The sequence below is a fragment of the Phaethon aethereus genome (assembly GCF_964289735.1).
Source record: "Phaethon aethereus genome assembly, chromosome: 28".
NCBI classification, from domain to species: Eukaryota; Metazoa; Chordata; class Aves; order Phaethontiformes; family Phaethontidae; genus Phaethon; species Phaethon aethereus.
In genome coordinates, this window is record NC_138604.1 from 2,425,582 (window position 1) to 2,447,937 (window position 22,356).

Genomic DNA, 22,356 nt, shown 5'->3' on the forward strand with positions numbered 1-22,356 from the left:
CCGGGTGCGATTGTTTCACCCCACCTGGCTTCCACTGTCCGCTCGGCACGGCTCATGAGTGTTGATGGGGAGTGCATTTGCTGAGGGCATCGCGCAGAGCAGGGCACAGGGGGTTTGCTGACAGCAGCTGCCCATCAGGGAAGACAGGGCTTGGGCTACGGGCAAAGGCGCTGCAGGGCTTCCCAGAGCTTGTGGGTCAGCACAAGAGGTACCTCTCACTCACTCTGCCTGAAGCACCACTGGCGGTCATGGGGCAAAACATCACCTGTGGAGGACTAGAGCATGTGGGAGGAAGGGATAGGCAGCTCGGCCATCACCATCTCATCACCGACTACATGTCAACTCCATGCACAAGCAAGGTTAGCTCTCTCCCTTGTGTCAGTGGTCTTGCAGCTCAGCACAGAAAGGCAAGAAAACAATGGCTGCATCCTGGGGGGGTTCTTTCTTTCCTTCCTCTGGTGTGCACGGGATGGAGAAGGACTAGCTAAATGACTTCAATTCAGTGTGGTGGGCCACGACAACCCACAGTCACTCCCAAGCAGTGACTGTGCAGCTCTCCCAAGACTGCTGAGTACTTCAGAAAGGGAACTGCGGGGCACAGAGAGATGTTCTGTGGGCAGAAGTGAAGGTTTACAGATCCTTGGGCATCTGTCACACATCACACAGCTCTTGGAGCCACGGGAGGCATCGCAAGGGTTTGCTGAGAGACACAGTAAATCTGGTGTTCAGGACAAAGGGATGTGGGCAACCTTGGATGGCCTTGTCACATGTCAAGCGCAGTCCCCTCCAGGTGAGCACTGCAGTGGGACACCCACTCCCAACCCCTCCAAAAATGATGCAAGCGCACCACATCCTCTCAGCCACCCCTTTGCCCTGTGTGGGATCGCATTTGCTAATGCAGCATACTATTGTACGCTGGGCTGCTTTAGCCAAAGTATTTCCAGCAAGTTGAGGGAGTTGATCCTTGCCCTTCGCTCAGCACTCATGAGGCCACACTGGGAGCACTGTGTCCAGTTGCGGGCTCCACAGTGCAAGAAAGACATTGACACAATGGAGTGAGTCACAAGAAAGGCCACACAACTGATTAAGGGACAGGATCATCACTTGTATGAGGAGAGACTGCGAGCTGGGAAAACCAGGATCGAGGGGCGGCTCATTAATCTATTTAAATACCTGAAGGGAAGGTGCAGGGACAAAGGAGTTAGGCTCTTTTTGTGGCTGCTCATTGAAATGACCAGAGGCAACAAGCACAAGAGGAAACACAGAAAAAGCCATCTGAATGTTTAGGAAACACTTTTTCACTGTAAGGGTCACCGAGCACTGAAACACATTGCCCAGCGAGATGATGGAGTCTCCACCCTTAGAGATATCCAAAAACTATCAAGACCTAGAGCAACTGGCTCTAGGTTGACCTCCCTGAAGTGAGGCTTGGCCCAGGTGACCTCCAGAAGTCCCTTCCAAGCTCAGTCATGCTGTGATTCTGTGATTTCCCGTTGACTAGCATGGCTGGGCATCCCAGGAGAGAAGGAACACGAGGAGACATCAAAAGCTACAATGCAGCATAAACTTTAATAAGTCTAGAGAGAGAAACAAAGCAGTGCCTGGTGGAAGGGACCCGGTCCAGGCTGCTACAAGGGCAGCTGGCAGTCAAGCACCCCTTCACAGCAAGGGCACACACGTCTTCCTCCCACACACATGGGGAGACGGTGAGGAGCAGGGCCCCCCTCAGCTTGCTTCAGGATGAACCCATGGCACAGGACAGCAGGAGACAACAGGGACTCGTCATGCGGAGAAGAAAGCAGGAGGAGAAGACAACATCAGCTGGCGATGTTTCCAGGCAGCACAGGCTGGCAGCTTGCTTCCCTCCCTCCTTTGCAGGAGGGCACAAGGCTGCTCAACCCATCTGGAAACCTGGGCCAGCAGCTCCGTCCTCAGTCCGGCACCTGGCTCTGGGCTTCCTGATCGATGCACTCACTGGACGTCCATCCCGGCTTTAGCAGGGCAGGCACCTTCTGCCACAGTAGCGGCCACCAAGGCCAGAGAGGCCAGAGAGGCCATAGCCCCCGGAGGAGATGGGCACTCCCTCAGCACTCAGGATGCTGCCGACAGCAGCGGAGGTGGTGGATCCCACAGCGGTGTTCTGGGGGAAGGAGCTGAGGATGGGTCCAGGCAGGGTCACCACCACGGGAGATGGTTCGATCACCACGCGGGAGTCCTGGCACTGCCTGACACAGGGCTCGTTGCAGCTGTTGGCCAACGGGGTTGGGCCACAGGGACGGCACAGATCGTAGCAGGACATGGCTGTGGGATGAAGGTGCACCTGGGAGAGAGAGCAGGGAAAGCACAGGCAGCACGTGAGGTGCAGCCTGACAGAGTGCTCGGCAAGAGAAACGTCATAGGCTGGGGAGAAGGGACAGGCTTCGTAAAGAAGAGAGCCTCAGGAGCTGTGGTCCCCAAGGTTTCCCTGTAAACAAAGACCAAGACCTTCTCCCACCTCCCCCCCAGTTGACACAGCAAACAGCTATGATTGGAGCAGGATCGAAGAAAAAGGCTCCCAGCAAAAGCTACACCAAGGCAAAGACTCAGTTGAGGCCATAAGACAAAGGGGAGAAGAAGACAGAGCGTGGCAAAAGCGCGTGCAGCTCACCTTGTTCACCAAGGAGGAGAAGGCAAGAGAAGTGGATGAGGGAGCCTGCAGTTGGACTGGCTTTTATACCGGTCCCGACCGCCCCAGGCCCAGAGGCACCCTTTGCGCATGTAAACGTGTTTACCAACAAGCTCATCTTGCATGCAAAGCATCTCCATTAAAGAAATGGGGACACAGCTTACGTTCCCTGCAACGCTGCCTTTTCATTTCCCTGTTCATGACGTGCCCGTTCAGCCACACAGGCTCCTTTCAAGTGACAGTATTAGAGGCCAAAACGTTTCCAGGGGAAGTGGCACGTCAGCACAGGCAGATGATGCAGCCAGTGATGAGGAGTGTCCCAGCTCGCCAGGGGATGCCAGCCCCTTGCCCCCCAGGGCCTCACTTCAGGGGTTCTCATAATGAACTGGGCATGTTTTCTTGCAACCCTAAAATGCAAGGCCAGACTTAAAAAGAACTTTCTGTCACATACGTCTCCATAGCCATTGCGCAACCTAATCCCTATCTCCATCAAAGTTAGGTATAAACTTCCTGGTCACCTTGGATACCCTGTAAGGTTTTGAGCTCAGCAATTTAACCTCAAGAGAAATCCGTATGCTCTTTGCCCTTCCTTACCTTATTGGACAGCCTCCAGCAGCCTCCAATCAGCAGGAGAGGGATGTTTGAGAAGCAGAGACACTCCGCTCCAACATATACTAAGACTACAACGCCCTGACCCCCGCCAGCACCAAAGGTCAGTGCTGGGGCTTCCAAACAGTTCTTGCTTCGTCCCCAAGGCTACCAAAGAGTTCTTCTTTGAGCCCACACGCTAACTCAATAACAGGCACTGCAAAGAGCTTGGAAAGCTTTCCATGAGACATCAAAACTCATCAAAAGTACTCATGGTCTGGGAAAGTCGTCAGGAAGATGCTGAAGCAAGTAGACATTAGGAGCTCTGTTTCCTCTTCCCAAGCATCTCAGCACACTCAGACATGCAGTTTCCCACTGGCCCGTGCTAGTCCTGCAGTCAGCACCTACAGTGAGCGTCTGCCCAAAGGCTCCAGTGCCCTCCTGCACCCTGCTCGCTCTGATCACGTGCTGCAGATGCTGCCCACCCCGCCGGGTGCGATTGTTTCACCCCACCTGGCTTCCACTGTCCGCTCGGCACGGCTCATGAGTGTTGATGGGGAGTGCATTTGCTGAGGGCATCGCGCAGAGCAGGGCACAGGGGGTTTGCTGACAGCAGCTGCCCATCAGGGAAGACAGGGCTTGGGCTACGGGCAAAGGCGCTGCAGGGCTTCCCAGAGCTTGTGGGTCCGCACAAGAGGTACCTCTCACTCACTCTGCCTGAAGCACCACTGGCGGTCATGGGGCAAAACATCACCTGTGGAGGACTAGAGCATGTGGGAGGAAGGGATAGGCAGCTCGGCCATCACCATCTCATCACCGACTACATGTCAACTCCATGCACAAGCAAGGTTAGCTCTCTCCCTTGTGTCAGTGGTCTTGCAGCTCAGCACAGAAAGGCAAGAAAACAATGGCTGCATCCTGGGGGGGTTCTTTCTTTCCTTCCTCTGGTGTGCACGGGATGGAGAAGGACTAGCTAAATGACTTCAATTCAGTGTGGTGGGCCACGACAACCCACAGTCACTCCCAAGCAGTGACTGTGCAGCTCTCCCAAGACTGCTGAGTACTTCAGAAAGGGAACTGCGGGGCACAGAGAGATGTTCTGTGGGCAGAAGTGAAGGTTTACAGATCCTTGGGCATCTGTCACACATCACACAGCTCTTGGAGCCACGGGAGGCATCGCAAGGGTTTGCTGAGAGACACAGTAAATCTGGTGTTCAGGACAAAGGGATGTGGGCAACCTTGGATGGCCTTGTCACATGTCAAGCGCAGTCCCCTCCAGGTGAGCACTGCAGTGGGACACCCACTCCCAACCCCTCCAAAAATGATGCAAGCGCACCACATCCTCTCAGCCACCCCTTTGCCCTGTGTGGGATCGCATTTGCTAATGCAGCATACTATTGTACGCTGGGCTGCTTTAGCCAAAGTATTTCCAGCAAGTTGAGGGAGTTGATCCTTGCCCTTCGCTCAGCACTCATGAGGCCACACTGGGAGCACTGTGTCCAGTTGCGGGCTCCACAGTGCAAGAAAGACATTGACACAATGGAGTGAGTCACAAGAAAGGCCACACAACTGATTAAGGGACAGGATCATCACTTGTATGAGGAGAGACTGCGAGCTGGGAAAACCAGGATCGAGGGGCGGCTCATTAATCTATTTAAATACCTGAAGGGAAGGTGCAGGGACAAAGGAGTTAGGCTCTTTTTGTGGCTGCTCATTGAAATGACCAGAGGCAACAAGCACAAGAGGAAACACAGAAAAAGCCATCTGAATGTTTAGGAAACACTTTTTCACTGTAAGGGTCACCGAGCACTGAAACACATTGCCCAGCGAGATGATGGAGTCTCCACCCTTAGAGATATCCAAAAACTATCAAGACCTAGAGCAACTGGCTCTAGGTTGACCTCCCTGAAGTGAGGCTTGGCCCAGGTGACCTCCAGAAGTCCCTTCCAAGCTCAGTCATGCTGTGATTCTGTGATTTCCCGTTGACTAGCATGGCTGGGCATCCCAGGAGAGAAGGAACACGAGGAGACATCAAAAGCTACAATGCAGCATAAACTTTAATAAGTCTAGAGAGAGAAACAAAGCAGTGCCTGGTGGAAGGGACCCGGTCCAGGCTGCTACAAGGGCAGCTGGCAGTCAAGCACCCCTTCACAGCAAGGGCACACACGTCTTCCTCCCACACACATGGGGAGACGGTGAGGAGCAGGGCCCCCCTCAGCTTGCTTCAGGATGAACCCATGGCACAGGACAGCAGGAGACAACAGGGACTCGTCATGCGGAGAAGAAAGCAGGAGGAGAAGACAACATCAGCTGGCGATGTTTCCAGGCAGCACAGGCTGGCAGCTTGCTTCCCTCCCTCCTTTGCAGGAGGGCACAAGGCTGCTCAACCCATCTGGAAACCTGGGCCAGCAGCTCCGTCCTCAGTCCGGCACCTGGCTCTGGGCTTCCTGATCGATGCACTCACTGGACGTCCATCCCGGCTTTAGCAGGGCAGGCACCTTCTGCCACAGTAGCGGCCACCAAGGCCAGAGAGGCCAGAGAGGCCATAGCCCCCGGAGGAGATGGGCACTCCCTCAGCACTCAGGATGCTGCCGACAGCAGCGGAGGTGGTGGATCCCACAGCGGTGTTCTGGGGGAAGGAGCTGAGGATGGGTCCAGGCAGGGTCACCACCACGGGAGATGGTTCGATCACCACGCGGGAGTCCTGGCACTGCCTGACACAGGGCTCGTTGCAGCTGTTGGCCAACGGGGTTGGGCCACAGGGACGGCACAGATCGTAGCAGGACATGGCTGTGGGATGAAGGTGCACCTGGGAGAGAGAGCAGGGAAAGCACAGGCAGCACGTGAGGTGCAGCCTGACAGAGTGCTCGGCAAGAGAAACGTCATAGGCTGGGGAGAAGGGACAGGCTTCGTAAAGAAGAGAGCCTCAGGAGCTGTGGTCCCCAAGGTTTCCCTGTAAACAAAGACCAAGACCTTCTCCCACCTCCCCCCCAGTTGACACAGCAAACAGCTATGATTGGAGCAGGATCGAAGAAAAAGGCTCCCAGCAAAAGCTACACCAAGGCAAAGACTCAGTTGAGGCCATAAGACAAAGGGGAGAAGAAGACAGAGCGTGGCAAAAGCGCGTGCAGCTCACCTTGTTCACCAAGGAGGAGAAGGCAAGAGAAGTGGATGAGGGAGCCTGCAGTTGGACTGGCTTTTATACCGGTCCCGACCGCCCCAGGCCCAGAGGCACCCTTTGCGCATGTAAACGTGTTTACCAACAAGCTCATCTTGCATGCAAAGCATCTCCATTAAAGAAATGGGGACACAGCTTACGTTCCCTGCAACGCTGCCTTTTCATTTCCCTGTTCATGACGTGCCCGTTCAGCCACACAGGCTCCTTTCAAGTGACAGTATTAGAGGCCAAAACGTTTCCAGGGGAAGTGGCACGTCAGCACAGGCAGATGATGCAGCCAGTGATGAGGAGTGTCCCAGCTCGCCAGGGGATGCCAGCCCCTTGCCCCCCAGGGCCTCACTTCAGGGGTTCTCATAATGAACTGGGCATGTTTTCTTGCAACCCTAAAATGCAAGGCCAGACTTAAAAAGAACTTTCTGTCACATACGTCTCCATAGCCATTGCGCAACCTAATCCCTATCTCCATCAAAGTTAGGTATAAACTTCCTGGTCACCTTGGATACCCTGTAAGGTTTTGAGCTCAGTAATTTAACCTCAAGAGAAATCCGTATGCTCTTTGCCCTTCCTTACCTTATTGGACAGCCTCCAGCAGCCTCCAATCAGCAGGAGAGGGATGTTTGAGAAGCAGAGACACTCCGCTCCAACATATACTAAGACTACAACGCCCTGACCCCCGCCAGCACCAAAGGTCAGTGCTGGGGCTTCCAAACAGTTCTTGCTTCATCCCCCCAAGGCTACCAAAGAGTTCTTCTTTGAGCCCACACGCTAACTCAATAACAGGCACTGCAAAGAGCTTGGAAAGCTTTCCATGAGACATCAAAACTCATCAAAAGTACTCATGGTCTGGGAAAGTCGTCAGGAAGATGCTGAAGCAAGTAGACATTAGGAGCTCTGTTTCCTCTTCCCAAGCATCTCAGCACACTCAGACATGCAGTTTCCCACTGGCCCGTGCTAGTCCTGCAGTCAGCACCTACAGTGAGCGTCTGCCCAAAGGCTCCAGTGCCCTCCTGCACCCTGCTCGCTCTGATCACGTGCTGCAGATGCTGCCCACCCCGCCGGGTGCGATTGTTTCACCCCACCTGGCTTCCACTGTCCGCTCGGCACGGCTCATGAGTGTTGATGGGGAGTGCATTTGCTGAGGGCATCGCGCAGAGCAGGGCACAGGGGGTTTGCTGACAGCAGCTGCCCATCAGGGAAGACAGGGCTTGGGCTACGGGCAAAGGCGCTGCAGGGCTTCCCAGAGCTTGTGGGTCAGCACAAGAGGTACCTCTCACTCACTCTGCCTGAAGCACCACTGGCGGTCATGGGGCAAAACATCACCTGTGGAGGACTAGAGCATGTGGGAGGAAGGGATAGGCAGCTCGGCCATCACCATCTCATCACCGACTACATGTCAACTCCATGCACAAGCAAGGTTAGCTCTCTCCCTTGTGTCAGTGGTCTTGCAGCTCAGCACAGAAAGGCAAGAAAACAATGGCTGCATCCTGGGGGGGTTCTTTCTTTCCTTCCTCTGGTGTGCACGGGATGGAGAAGGACTAGCTAAATGACTTCAATTCAGTGTGGTGGGCCACGACAACCCACAGTCACTCCCAAGCAGTGACTGTGCAGCTCTCCCAAGACTGCTGAGTACTTCAGAAAGGGAACTGCGGGGCACAGAGAGATGTTCTGTGGGCAGAAGTGAAGGTTTACAGGTCCTTGGGCATCTGTCACACATCACACAGCTCTTGGAGCCACGGGAGGCATCGCAAGGGTTTGCTGAGAGACACAGTAAATCTGGTGTTCAGGACAAAGGGATGTGGGCAACCTTGGATGGCCTTGTCACATGTCAAGCGCAGTCCCCTCCAGGTGAGCACTGCAGTGGGACACCCACTCCCAACCCCTCCAAAAATGATGCAAGCGCACCACATCCTCTCAGCCACCCCTTTGCCCTGTGTGGGATCGCATTTGCTAATGCAGCATACTATTGTACGCTGGGCTGCTTTAGCCAAAGTATTTCCAGCAAGTTGAGGGAGTTGATCCTTGCCCTTCGCTCAGCACTCATGAGGCCACACTGGGAGCACTGTGTCCAGTTGCGGGCTCCACAGTGCAAGAAAGACATTGACACAATGGAGTGAGTCACAAGAAAGGCCACACAACTGATTAAGGGACAGGATCATCACTTGTATGAGGAGAGACTGCGAGCTGGGAAAACCAGGATCGAGGGGCGGCTCATTAATCTATTTAAATACCTGAAGGGAAGGTGCAGGGACAAAGGAGTTAGGCTCTTTTTGTGGCTGCTCATTGAAATGACCAGAGGCAACAAGCACAAGAGGAAACACAGAAAAAGCCATCTGAATGTTTAGGAAACACTTTTTCACTGTAAGGGTCACCGAGCACTGAAACACATTGCCCAGCGAGATGATGGAGTCTCCACCCTTAGAGATATCCAAAAACTATCAAGACCTAGAGCAACTGGCTCTAGGTTGACCTCCCTGAAGTGAGGCTTGGCCCAGGTGACCTCCAGAAGTCCCTTCCAAGCTCAGTCATGCTGTGATTCTGTGATTTCCCGTTGACTAGCATGGCTGGGCATCCCAGGAGAGAAGGAACACGAGGAGACATCAAAAGCTACAATGCAGCATAAACTTTAATAAGTCTAGAGAGAGAAACAAAGCAGTGCCTGGTGGAAGGGACCCGGTCCAGGCTGCTACAAGGGCAGCTGGCAGTCAAGCACCCCTTCACAGCAAGGGCACACACGTCTTCCTCCCACACACATGGGGAGACGGTGAGGAGCAGGGCCCCCCTCAGCTTGCTTCAGGATGAACCCATGGCACAGGACAGCAGGAGACAACAGGGACTCGTCATGCGGAGAAGAAAGCAGGAGGAGAAGACAACATCAGCTGGCGATGTTTCCAGGCAGCACAGGCTGGCAGCTTGCTTCCCTCCCTCCTTTGCAGGAGGGCACAAGGCTGCTCAACCCATCTGGAAACCTGGGCCAGCAGCTCCGTCCTCAGTCCGGCACCTGGCTCTGGGCTTCCTGATCGATGCACTCACTGGACGTCCATCCCGGCTTTAGCAGGGCAGGCACCTTCTGCCACAGTAGCGGCCACCAAGGCCAGAGAGGCCAGAGAGGCCATAGCCCCCGGAGGAGATGGGCACTCCCTCAGCACTCAGGATGCTGCCGACAGCAGCGGAGGTGGTGGATCCCACAGCGGTGTTCTGGGGGAAGGAGCTGAGGATGGGTCCAGGCAGGGTCACCACCACGGGAGATGGTTCGATCACCACGCGGGAGTCCTGGCACTGCCTGACACAGGGCTCGTTGCAGCTGTTGGCCAACGGGGTTGGGCCACAGGGACGGCACAGATCGTAGCAGGACATGGCTGTGGGATGAAGGTGCACCTGGGAGAGAGAGCAGGGAAAGCACAGGCAGCACGTGAGGTGCAGCCTGACAGAGTGCTCGGCAAGAGAAACGTCATAGGCTGGGGAGAAGGGACAGGCTTCGTAAAGAAGAGAGCCTCAGGAGCTGTGGTCCCCAAGGTTTCCCTGTAAACAAAGACCAAGACCTTCTCCCACCTCCCCCCCAGTTGACACAGCAAACAGCTATGATTGGAGCAGGATCGAAGAAAAAGGCTCCCAGCAAAAGCTACACCAAGGCAAAGACTCAGTTGAGGCCATAAGACAAAGGGGAGAAGAAGACAGAGCGTGGCAAAAGCGCGTGCAGCTCACCTTGTTCACCAAGGAGGAGAAGGCAAGAGAAGTGGATGAGGGAGCCTGCAGTTGGACTGGCTTTTATACCGGTCCCGACCGCCCCAGGCCCAGAGGCACCCTTTGCGCATGTAAACGTGTTTACCAACAAGCTCATCTTGCATGCAAAGCATCTCCATTAAAGAAATGGGGACACAGCTTACGTTCCCTGCAACGCTGCCTTTTCATTTCCCTGTTCATGACGTGCCCGTTCAGCCACACAGGCTCCTTTCAAGTGACAGTATTAGAGGCCAAAACGTTTCCAGGGGAAGTGGCACGTCAGCACAGGCAGATGATGCAGCCAGTGATGAGGAGTGTCCCAGCTCGCCAGGGGATGCCAGCCCCTTGCCCCCCAGGGCCTCACTTCAGGGGTTCTCATAATGAACTGGGCATGTTTTCTTGCAACCCTAAAATGCAAGGCCAGACTTAAAAAGAACTTTCTGTCACATACGTCTCCATAGCCATTGCGCAACCTAATCCCTATCTCCATCAAAGTTAGGTATAAACTTCCTGGTCACCTTGGATACCCTGTAAGGTTTTGGGCTCAGCAATTTAACCTCAAGAGAAATCCGTATGCTCTTTGCCCTTCCTTACCTTATTGGACAGCCTCCAGCAGCCTCCAATCAGCAGGAGAGGGATGTTTGAGAAGCAGAGACACTCCGCTCCAACATATACTAAGACTACAACGCCCTGACCCCCGCCAGCACCAAAGGTCAGTGCTGGGGCTTCCAAACAGTTCTTGCTTCATCCCCCCAAGGCTACCAAAGAGTTCTTCTTTGAGCCCACACGCTAACTCAATAACAGGCACTGCAAAGAGCTTGGAAAGCTTTCCATGAGACATCAAAACTCATCAAAAGTACTCATGGTCTGGGAAAATCGTCAGGAAGATGCTGAAGCAAGTAGACATTAGGAGCTCTGTTTCCTCTTCCCAAGCATCTCAGCACACTCAGACATGCAGTTTCCCACTGGCCCGTGCTAGTCCTGCAGTCAGCACCTACAGTGAGCGTCTGCCCAAAGGCTCCAGTGCCCTCCTGCACCCTGCTCGCTCTGATCACGTGCTGCAGATGCTGCCCACCCCGCCGGGTGCGATTGTTTCACCCCACCTGGCTTCCACTGTCCGCTCGGCACGGCTCATGAGTGTTGATGGGGAGTGCATTTGCTGAGGGCATCGCGCAGAGCAGGGCACAGGGGGTTTGCTGACAGCAGCTGCCCATCAGGGAAGACAAGGCTTGGGCTACGGGCAAAGGCGCTGCAGGGCTTCCCAGAGCGTATGGGTCAGCACAAGAGGTACCTCTCACTCACTCTGCCTGAAGCACCACTGGCGGTCATGGGGCAAAACATCACCTGTGGAGGACTAGAGCATGTGGGAGGAAGGGATAGGCAGCTCGGCCATCACCATCTCATCACCGACTACATGTCAACTCCATGCACAAGCAAGGTTAGCTCTCTCCCTTGTGTCAGTGGTCTTGCAGTTCAGCGTAGGAAAAGGGGAAGGCACAATGGCTGCATGCTGGAGGGTTTCTCTATGTTCTTCCTCTGGTGTGCAGGGAACAGAGTGACTTACTAAACGCTTTTCATTCAGTGTCCTGGCCCACAGGTCATGCAAACGCCCAAGCAGTGACTGTGCAGCTCTCCCAACACTGCTGAGTTCTTCGAAAAGGGACACTAGGAGATGTTTTGCGGGCGGAAGTGAAGGGTTACAACTGCTTGGGCATTTGACACATGTCTTGGTGCCGTGGAAAGCATTGCAGGGGTTTGCTGAGACAGACCAGAAGTCTGGTGTTCAGGACAAATGTATGTGGCTGGCACTGAGAAAGATATATCACAGGTAAATAGTGCCGTCCAAGTGACCATGTCAGTGGGACACCCACTCCCGATGCCCCCAGAATGATGCAGGTGCAGCAAAACAGATTCAGCCACATCTTTTTCCAGTATAGCATTTCCCCCTGGACAGCTTGGCTGGGCATCCCAGGAGGGAAGGAACACGAGGAGACATCAAAAGCTACAATGCAGCATAAACTTTAATAAGTCTAGAGAGAGAAACAAAGCAGTGCCTGGTGGAAGGGACCCGGTCCGGGCTGCTACAAGGGCAGCTGACAGTCAGGCACCCCTTCACAGCAAGGGCACACGCATCTTCCTCCCACACACATGCGGAGACGGTGAGGAGCAGGGCCCCTCTCAGCTTGCTTCAGGATGAACCCATGGCACAGGACAGCAGGAGACAACAGGGACTCGTCATGCGGAGAAGAAAGCAGGAGGAGAAGACGACATCAGCTGGCGATGTTTCCAGGCAGCACAGGCTGGCAGCTTGCTTCCCTCCCTCCTTTGCAGGAGGGCACAAGGCTGCTCAACCCATCTGGAAACCTGGGCCAGCAGCTCCGTCCTCAGACCGGCACCTGGCTCTGGGCTTCCTGGTTGATGCACTCACTGGACGTCCATCCCGGCTTTAGCAGGGCAGGCACCTTCTGCCACAGTAGCGGCCACCAAGGCCAGAGAGGCCAGAGAGGCCATAGCCCCCGGAGGAGATGGGCACTCCCTCAGCACTCAGGATGCTGCCGACAGCAGCGGAGGTGGTGGATCCCACAGCGGTGTTCTGGGGGAAGGAACTGAGGATGGGTCCGGGCAGGGTCACCACCACAGGAGAGGGCTGGATCACCACGCGGGAGTCCTGGCACTGCCTGACACAGGGCTCGTTGCAGCTGTTGGCCAGCGGGGTTGGGCCACAAGGACGGCACAGATCGTAGCAGGACATGGCTGTGGGATGAAGGTGCACCTGGGAGAGAGGGCAGGGAAAGCACAGGCAGCACGTAAGGTGCAGCCTGACAGAGTGCTTGGCAAGAGAAAAGGCACAGTCAGGGGAGCAGGGCTAGCCTGCATCATGAAGTATGGAGATTAAACAGCTCTGGTGCAAAGGAGGCCCTGCAAAAACAGACAAGATGTTCTCCCACCTCCCCCTGTATGGCAAAGAGACTAGATATGAGAGACAAGAATCACAGCAAAATAGAACTGAGGGAGAGACCAAGTTGAGACTAGAAGAGAAAGAGAAAAAGAATAGAGAAGAGAAACGGACAAAGGCACTTGCTACTTACCTTGTTCCCCAAGGAGGAGAAGGCAAGAGAAGTGGATGAGGGAGCCTGCAGTTGGACTGGCTTTTATACCGGTCCCGACCGCCCCAGGCCCAGAGGCACCCTTTGCATGTGTAATGTGTTTACCAACAACCACATCTTGCATGCAAAGCATCTCCATTAAAGAAATTTGTGTTTTTATTTAAGCCCTGCAACGCTGCCTTTTCATTTCCCTGTTCATGATGTGCCCATTCAGCCACACAGGCTCCTTTCAAGTGACAGTATTAGAGGCCAAAACGTTTCCAGAGGAAGGGGCACGTCAGCACCGGCAGATGATGCAGCCAGTGATGAGGAGTGTCCCAGCTCGCCAGGGGATGCCAGCCCCTTGCCCCCCAGGGCCTCACTTTAAAGTGTTTCCTGATGGATGGGGCAGATCTCCTCATGACCCTGAGGCTCCAGACTGGACATCCACATGCAAGGGTTGGCACCATCAGTCGTGCGGTCTCATGCTTCGCTCTCTCACACTGTATTAGGCATCGCCTTTCTAGTCCAGGCACCTCCACTCTTGGCCTTTAGACTCTCCCTCTGAGATTGGGCTTTGCTCTCAGCAGAAGTTTGCCTGCTTCTTTTGCCATCTTCCTTCTCTCCTTCCTCCCTTCCCACCTTCAGCAGCAGACTGCCAGTGGTTAACAATGAAGGCTCTTCCCCTCCCAACACTCTTTGCTGGACACCTCTGGTAACGTTGGAGGCACCCCAGCGAACAAAGCACAGGATGGACAATTGACACACGTCCTTCCTTCTGCCTGTGTCTTTGCCACAACTTCTGCTCTGGCCCTCCAAACCGCTGGCACACCGGGCATGACCAAACCCTTGGCAGGATTTCCACACCACAAACAACCCTGCTCAGCAGCAAGCAGGGTGCACGAGTCTTTGCAAAGACAGTTGGAGGAGCATGGCACAAGACATGCCTCCTACTCGACCTGAAACATGACAAGAGCAGCAGGACCAAAGTCCTGCCAGCGTGGGAAGGAGGGACTGAGAACACAACTGGCAGGGCACCAATCCCTCAGTCTCCCCAGCTTGGAGCCTGATTGGAGGGACAAAATGGTCATTGCTTGGGATCTCTCCAGACACAACCTGCACAGCAGATGAGTGGGGTATCTGGAGGATTTGCTGCGCATCTGCTCAACAGCCACTTTACTTCAGGACAAGGTGACATACGCAGAAGGACTCGATAACACCTAATGCTTCAACCACCAGACTGCTCCGCTGGGTGCAAAGATGCTTTTTCTACTCCCTTCTAGATCTCCACAGAGTTTCCAGGATGCCTCACAAACACTATGCACCACTTTCACATGAGGGTGAATGAGCTCTGTGTGTATTCCTCTCCCCTACACATTTTACACTCTCATGCTCAACACCTTCCCATTGTGCCAAAATCTGGCAGAGAATTCACATCTCATTTTACACTGTTGGCCTCACTGCCACATGTCCTTTGAACTCATTTGGGACTCCTTCCATTTCCAGGGTTTAGAAGAAGTTTCTTGAGCAGGAAAAAGAAAGAACACATTGCGGGTGGTAACTTTCGATCAGAGCCTTGGGTAGGTGGGTGTTAGCCTGCACAGAAATGTCTTCCAGCAGGTCAGTGGCTTGCCACATCATTTGGAAGCCAGTATACAATCTATCTTGTTGCTCACATGTCCCTTGGGGAGCTCCTGGACACCCTTTCCATTCTCAGACAATACCATACACCCCACCACCGCCACATGCCTCTTCCAATGACCATAGCCCTTGAGGGCACTCAGATCCGCCAGGCACAGGGGAGGTCCAACATTGGCCCTTACCCACCCAGCCTTTTCCCCTCCAGGACATCCCAGGTCCCCCTGGACAGCTTGGCTGGGCATCCCAGGAGGGAAGGAACACGAGGAGACATCAAAAGCTACAATGCAGCATAAACTTTAATAAGTCTAGAGAGAGAAACAAAGCAGTGCCTGGTGGAAGGGACCCAGTCAGGGCTGCTACAAGGGCAGCTGACAGTCAAGCACCCCTTCACAGCAAAGGCACACGCATCTTCCTCCCACACACATGCGGAGACGGTGAGGAGCAGGGCCCCCCTCAGCTTGCTTCAGGATGAACCCATGGCACAGGACAGCAGGAGACAACAGGGACTCGTCATGCGGAGAAGAAAGCAGGAGGAAAAGACGACATCAGCTGGTGATGTTTCCAGGCAGCACAGGCTGGCAGCTTGCTTCCCTCCCTCCTTTGCAGGAGGGCACAAGGCTGCTCAACCCATCTGGAAACCCGGGCCAGCAGCTCAGTCCTTAGTCCAGCACCTGGTTCTGGGCTTCCTGGTTGATGCACTCACTGGACGTCCATCCCGGCTTTAGCAGGGCAGGCACCTTCTGCCACAGTAGCGGCCACCAAGGCCAGAGAGGCCAGAGAGGCCAGAGAGGCCATAGCCCCCGGAGGAGATGGGCACTCCCTCCTCACTCAGGATGCTGCCAACAGCAGCGGAGGTGGTGGATCCCACAGCGGTGTTCTGGGGGAAGGAGCTGAGGATGGGTCCGGGCAGGGTCACCACCACAGGAGATGGTTCGATCACCACGCGGGAGTCCTGGCACTGCCTGACACAGGGCTCGTTGCAGCTGTTGGCCAGCGGGGTTGGGCCACAGGGACGGCACAGATCATAGCAGGACATGGCTGTGGGATGAAGGTGCACCTGGGAGAGAGGGCAGGGAAAGCACAGGCAGCACGTGAGGTGCAGCCTGACAGACTGCTCAGCAAGAGAAAAGGCACAGGCAGGGGAGCAGGGCTAGCCTGTGTTGGGAAGAAAGAAGATTAAAAAGCTCCAGTCCCAAAGTTGGCTCTGCAAAAACAGAGGAGATTTTCCCCCACCTCCCATATTGGTAGCACAGAGAATGGAGACAGTGGGAGCAGTATCAAGGATCAAGATTCTCAGCAAAAGCTACACCAAGGCCAGGAGAGAAAGACAAAAAGGAGAGAGAAACAGACAAGGGCAGTTGCAGCTCACCTTGTTCACCAAGGAGGAGAAGGCAAGAGAAGTGGATGAGGGAGCCTGCAGTTGAACTGGCTTTTATACCAGTCCTGACAGCCCCAGGCCCAGAGGCACCCTTTGTGCATGAAATGCATTACCAACAAACTCATCTTGTATGGAAAGCATTCCCTACTGCTGAAGTAGTCTATGATTTGGTACTTGCAATGTTCCTTCCCCATTCCACCCTAGAGCCTTGTTTTATATGACATAATTAGAGATCAAACGAATTTCATGCACAGCACTGTTGATTCAGGCAATTTAGACATTTAAGGCCATCTGCTTGGAAAGCAACACATTTTTCCACCTCTGTCTGTTGTTTTAGTCACTGGCTTGTCTTTTACACAGCCATTAACAAATTAGAATGATGCGCAACTCAGTTACATAATCAGAAAATTTGCATGTTTTGCACAAATGTACTTCCAGGTATTTTTCTCTGTTTCTTAGGATTGCACCACATATCTAGTTTGAGTCTCTCATTGAGAGTGAAAAAAAGATAAAAGCCTAATTAGGTCATACCCTGCATAGTAGCAAATTTTTTGCTTGGCAGTCAACATTTTATTTCAGAAACCACATCATGGTTTATAGCTTATTGTGTCACTACCTTCCAATTTTGTAGAATCTCCAACTACTTTTAATTCCCAACACACAACATGGTACCATCAGAATGTTTAAAAAGGTGTGTTCTTCCAAGCCAACTTAACATTTCAAGCCATTTTTAGAAATAATTTGCCCCTTTAGCCGCAGAACAATTTCTGTAAACACTCAGAGTTTTTTCCTGCCCTTCTTCCAATAGTTAAGCTGAGGTCTATTTGGAGAATATCTCATGTTTTTACATGGAGTCAGAAATGGAGCAACAACCTGCAAGGAGAATCCTTCCTTGACATCAGTCAGACTAAGAATTATCTCACCAAGCTGAGACTGAAAACATTCCGACTTTATGGACTCATGTTCAAACTGTGCAAGGACAGTGACTTAAACAGGTCAGCTGCTTCTACCTGCCCTGGTACTGAATCGCCCATTCAAGATATCAATTAAAATCCATGTGCAACGTCAGACAGTCCAGACACCTATGAAGTACAGAAAAAACTCTCCTCACAACAGGACTTTGAAGCATCTGCGTACTGACAGCAGTGAAGGCTGTGATAGTACAAGATAGAAAAACATCCTCTGAAATGTTTGAGATGAAACTCAATGGAAAAAGTGCTGCAGGTGTTGAGAGATGCTGACTTAGGAATTCAGCACAGCAAATCGGTGTGTTTTTTTAAAGCAAACCAGAATCGTTCTACAAAGAATTTCTCAGTGGAAACACTGTTCAGCATCGGGTGTTGGATACGGGCTACGGAACAAGTTGCTTCCCTAGTCTAATTAGGGGTGTAATATGCTAAGGTTTGGTGTACCGGCATAACAATTTGGTATCCAGAACATCCACTTAATAGTATTCAGACAACTCTCCTGTAGGAAAGGAATTAAAGCAATTGAGAACATATGAGAAGGTGGCATCCCTGCAATTGCTTGGACACATACTTTCAGTTGTTTTATTACCATACCCAAACACAGAAAACCAAATGCTTCATTCAGGTGGTGTAGCAAACAATCATTTATACTACATTCAAATAATTTGAGTTGGTAATTTTGGCTAACCAGTTGAAGTAAAATGAAGACTGTCTGAAGCTTAAATTTTTCTGCCATTGCATGAAACTTTTCTGAAGGGAGAAATATTTAATTTCATTAATTAAAACAGAGCCTAATACATCATGACTACAGCAAAACAAGAATTAAACTGACTGCGAAGGGGTAAAATTATCCACCCAGCAGAGTTCCTACAAAACATCACATCCAGTTTTGTGATTTTTTTTTTTTATTATTTTAAGAATTCAGTACAGAGAAAAACCAAATTCATTGGGAATGCATTCTGTAGTAATTACTGAGGTGGAATAAGTGATCAATTCCAGCACAAATGGAAACATTTTTATAAAATATTCTTTCATTCAAAAATTATATTGTACTTAAAGTTTTCTACCTAGCAATATCAGAACCCTGATCATTCATTTACCTCCACTGCATATTTAGAAGCCACTGAGGTGTGTCTGTCTGCAGATCCCTAGGGCTGTATGACAATATTGAAGCTTCTCCTTTGGCTTCTTTAAAGGAAAGGACTTCAAAGTTAGTCCCAAATATTCATTAATGGTTGAGACATACAAAGTGTACATGCTATGTAAATATTGCAAGCATATGACAAAATTTAAATATTTATGTCACTTGGATAATAACATCACTTCAAATTTGAGAGTCACGGTTACTCCCTAAGCAGGCAATATTTAATAGCTTCAGAAACCAGGGTTATTAATTTTTTCATTAAAAAGTAGTTTTGTGTGTGTCATAATAATAATCTTTTATAAAACTTCTGGAGCAGATCCACAGCTACTTTAAATTCTTACAACTATATAATGCAGCAGCACTGGGGAACAACATAAAATTGGTATATGGGATTTTTGGAAATCACCAACACAAACCATCCACTTTCTCAAGCATTAGCCTGCTGCCCACAAGCTGTGTGCCTGTCCCTGCTGTTACCACAAAAATGTTTTATACAAATCCTAAGTTACTGCTTTTCTCCCTTTTTCTTTCACAAAATGCTCCATATTCACACATCTGCTCCATACTCATAGCAAAAATTCACACCCAGTGGCCCCGCCATAAGTGGGCTCCTTCAGGCTAGACCAGGAAGGGTCTGAGACTTGCCGTGACAATTTGTTGCACTGAAAAGCCTGGTACAGTGTAACCACTTCTATTTCAATGTGCTGTCTAGACAGAAATTGGTATTTTGTTTCTTATTCTTTAGAAAATAACATTTCTGGCAATCCTAACCCTTTCTTAAAGTGTCATTCTCTACACAAGCTTTGGTTGGTCCCTGGGATGCTTATTTGGGCATCAACCCTGATTAAAGGGCCTGCCAGTAAGAACCAGGGTGAAAAGCTGCAGCCCCCAAGGATGACAAAGATTTCTTTTGTCCCCACATAGCTCGTCCTCGGGCTCTTGTGTCAAAATCTGTGGCTATCAGCCCACAGGACGAGCTAGCCAGGGAAAGTGTCTCGCATACCCAGAGATCTGTCCTTCCCTACAGACAGATTTCCTGCCTGGAGTTGCTTACCTGCTACTTGTTTGCTTCTCTAATAGAGCAGTAAATTTTTTTCTCTGTAAATCCCTTCTGAATTATGAGGTATGTTGGAGGGATCCCTAGGGCAATATCTCTTATCAGGAAGCTCTGCGTCCTCCTTGGATCAAATGTCATATCACAAGTATTCATTAATGATTTATACATGCAGCGTACTGTGTTATTATACTTAAAGTGGGGTATTGGTTTCAGACACCCATGAATTGAGTAATACTAACCCTCTAAGATAAACAGATCAAAGTCACATATAACATTCCACTAATCAGCTCATAATCAGGTCATGATTCCTGGCCTCAGAATGCTTTTTTTTCTTCCCCTACACTGCATTCATATTAGATCCCACTCACCCTTTACAGTCTCAGGTGACCCTGGATCCCAGTAGATGCAAATAAACTCCATACCACGTGTCTGTACGTCACTGCAATGATTTCTACCACGAAGGGTAAAGCCTTATAATTTTAATCTTTTTTTTCTCAGGATACAAGTCATCTCAGTGACAGATTATCTTCCCTTCCTGTGAGTGCATTTCAAGAACCAGCCCCTCTTCAATGGCACAACTGCATTTTTAGTAAGCTGCCTGTCATCAGTCTGATGCTCTTGTTTCCCAGTCATCTTTTCCTGCAAATCAAATTTAGCTGTGGTACTTGTAAGGACAGAAGACAGATGAGCTGGAGTGCACTGCTTGGAAAGCATAAACAGGCTTTCAAAACTGCTAGTTACTTCTGCCTTCAAATTTGGAACTGTTCAGAGATATCTCGTTTTCCAGTCAAATTATTTCTAAAAAAAAAAAAACCCAAAAAAACCACCAAACTATATCCTTTGAGGCATAGTGGCTTTGGCAACCAAAAATCTCCTAATTTTTCAGTGGGAGCAAACCTTAGCTTTTGCTGTAAAGCTGGAGTGGTTTGGGTGACTTTTTAATTCTATCTCCCCAGATCTCTCTCACAGCTCACCCAGCTCCAAAGCCAAAGTGATGGGGATCTCAGAGGAAGGATTACAGGGAATCTCTAAGCATTCTATGAAGCAATACCAACGATCGTGGCTATTTAGTGCCCTCTGTCATTGGCCATACCCAAGGAACCTGCATGCTTAGGAAGAGTGAGTTCACATCACTTGATACAGAGGCAGAAAGAATTTGTGTTTCTTTGCTCCTTAATTTTAGTACTCCTATACTCCAGAGCAGCTGGATCCTACCCTCAGACAGCTGGTATCATTTTGCAGCAGAGTCTTAGCGGTCTGCTCTCTGGACGAGGCTGACGAGCAGCAGAGGACACTCTCTCTTCCCCCTAGTGCTGGGATTAGATTTGTAGCTGGGTGTAAAAAAAACTCTTTGCAGGTTTAACGTACAATCTGCTGTAACTATGCAAGTAAATCTCTTTGGGCAAGATGCTGCCACTGCTGGGGTACCATGTCATCTTGTGGAAGATCGGGAGATTTCAGTATAAAAAGCATTCATGCTCCACTAACTTTCTCTGAAAAGCGTTACATTTTCTTACTTGCTACTCTTTTCCTTTTCTTTTTTTTTTTTTTAAGAATTCATTCAGTCCGCAGTCCTCATCTTCTAAATTATTCCTGTAAAGCAGATGTCTTTGTAAAGATCCCAAAGCAATGCCAGTCATTGGGAACACCCTGCGGAAGTTTCAGATTAAAGGATTTCAAAGCACTTTGCAAACTCTCATTAATGATTTATACATGCAAAACACTTATTATCATATTTTAAGTATCCAGCATGATTGCAGTCTTTTAAAACAGAGTTACAAAGTCACCCTGAAATATGTGTCAAGGTTGTTAATGTACATTCTCTAGTTACGTATTAAGAAGCTTGCGTCATACTACATCTCTTGTTTGATTTTCATTTGAAAAGTAGCTTTGCGCTGCTGCCAGATTTCTCAGAATAGGCAACTGATGAAACTTGTTGCAGAGAAAACCTGAACAGTCTCAGACAACACTGATTTCTCAGAAATTACACAAACATGCACTTGCTATGCATGCAAAAACACAGAATAATTCTATAAGCGTGCACGACCTCCACATCGTGTTTAATTTTGTTTGCATTTAGGGGAAGGGTTTCAGAAAGAGGTGAACTCCTCATATTGATAAAGGAATAACAAAATAAAGACCCCTTATTAAGACCCTTCATAAAGGCTCAGAGGCCTTTTCAGAGGAGTCGGAGGAATGATTTGGGCAAAGGATTAGGCTCTTGTACATCTTTAATGAAAGAATGTGAGCAGAACGTGAAGGTCAGGAAATATGCAAATCCTGCCAGTTCGACAGATGCAGAGAATATGCAGAACTTACTCTTGGAAAAAAAAGTAATCTGGGTAGGTAATTAGGACCTCATGCACAAAGGGCTTCTTTAATCTTTCAATTAATTTAAGAAAGTTCCCACAACATAAGCCTCCTATCTCTCGTATTCTTTGTTTTCTTTATTTTTCCCTCTTTAACAGTTCTTTCCAGAAAAGCAGATAACTCCATGTTGAGACAATTGTTCCTCGGTAACCAACCATTACCTAAGGGATGATCTTTGACATAGGATTTTCATTTAAAGGGTTTTTTTTTTTTTAACAAATATCATTACTCCATCGTTAGTAATTTGAGGCATTGGTAATTGCAGATTTCTTAAGTGACAGCTTAGGTTTCAAAATACATAAGTGAAGACATGGATTTTAACTAGGTATGGTGTCTGAAACATTTTAAGCAGCTTTGAAAAACTTGGCACTTTTTTCTCCATTTTGTGGAGAGAGAGAAAAAAAAAATCATTAAAAATTTCAATGTTCCGTATTCATTCTAAGGGGGTGCGGGGGGAAGCACAGTTTGAGGATTTCCAGCCCTGTTGAATTGTTATGTTTTTGTTCAGTCCAAGTGGATCTCCGCTACACTAGGATTTCTAATCCCTTTGGACACTTATCT

General features: G+C 50.3%; 5 protein-coding genes across 5 annotated transcripts; all 5 read right to left on the reverse strand.

Moving 5' to 3' along the window:
- Positions 1 to 1,949: 1,949 nt before the first annotated feature.
- Positions 1,950 to 2,422, reverse strand: LOC309414354 (feather beta keratin-like). Its single transcript, XM_082011663.1, has one exon. The coding sequence runs from the start codon at positions 2,297 to 2,299 to the stop codon at positions 1,994 to 1,996; it is 306 nt and encodes a 101-aa protein (XP_081867789.1). The 5' UTR covers positions 2,300 to 2,422; the 3' UTR covers positions 1,950 to 1,993.
- Positions 2,423 to 5,691: 3,269 nt separating this feature from the next.
- LOC309414356 (feather beta keratin-like) lies at positions 5,692 to 6,164 on the reverse strand. Its single transcript, XM_082011666.1, has one exon. It carries the CDS (start codon positions 6,039 to 6,041, stop codon positions 5,736 to 5,738), a length of 306 nt encoding a protein of 101 aa, XP_081867792.1. The 5' UTR covers positions 6,042 to 6,164; the 3' UTR covers positions 5,692 to 5,735.
- Positions 6,165 to 9,435: 3,271 nt separating this feature from the next.
- LOC309414357 (feather beta keratin-like) lies at positions 9,436 to 9,908 on the reverse strand. Its single transcript, XM_082011667.1, has one exon. It carries the CDS (start codon positions 9,783 to 9,785, stop codon positions 9,480 to 9,482), a length of 306 nt encoding a protein of 101 aa, XP_081867793.1. The 5' UTR covers positions 9,786 to 9,908; the 3' UTR covers positions 9,436 to 9,479.
- A 2,668-nt stretch (positions 9,909 to 12,576) lies between these two features.
- On the reverse strand, positions 12,577 to 12,903 carry LOC309414361 (feather beta keratin-like; the record flags this gene model as incomplete). Its single annotated transcript, XM_082011671.1, has 1 exon — positions 12,577 to 12,903. One exon carries the CDS (start codon positions 12,901 to 12,903, stop codon positions 12,598 to 12,600), a length of 306 nt encoding a protein of 101 aa, XP_081867797.1. The 3' UTR covers positions 12,577 to 12,597.
- A 2,696-nt stretch (positions 12,904 to 15,599) lies between these two features.
- LOC309414353 (feather beta keratin-like) lies at positions 15,600 to 15,914 on the reverse strand (the record flags this gene model as incomplete). The annotated part of the gene is made up of 1 exon (XM_082011662.1): positions 15,600 to 15,914. The coding sequence occupies one exon, from the start codon at positions 15,912 to 15,914 to the stop codon at positions 15,600 to 15,602; it is 315 nt and encodes a 104-aa protein (XP_081867788.1).
- Positions 15,915 to 22,356: the final 6,442 nt, after the last annotated feature.

Bases quoted from the DNA above. Each gene is read 5' to 3' on its own strand.
- LOC309414356 (XM_082011666.1), bottom strand. From the start codon at position 6,041: ATGTCCTGCTACGATCTGTGCCGTCCCTGTGGCCCAACCCCGTTGGCC.
- LOC309414357 (XM_082011667.1), bottom strand. From the start codon at position 9,785: ATGTCCTGCTACGATCTGTGCCGTCCCTGTGGCCCAACCCCGTTGGCC.
- LOC309414354 (XM_082011663.1), bottom strand. From the start codon at position 2,299: ATGTCCTGCTACGATCTGTGCCGTCCCTGTGGCCCAACCCCGTTGGCC.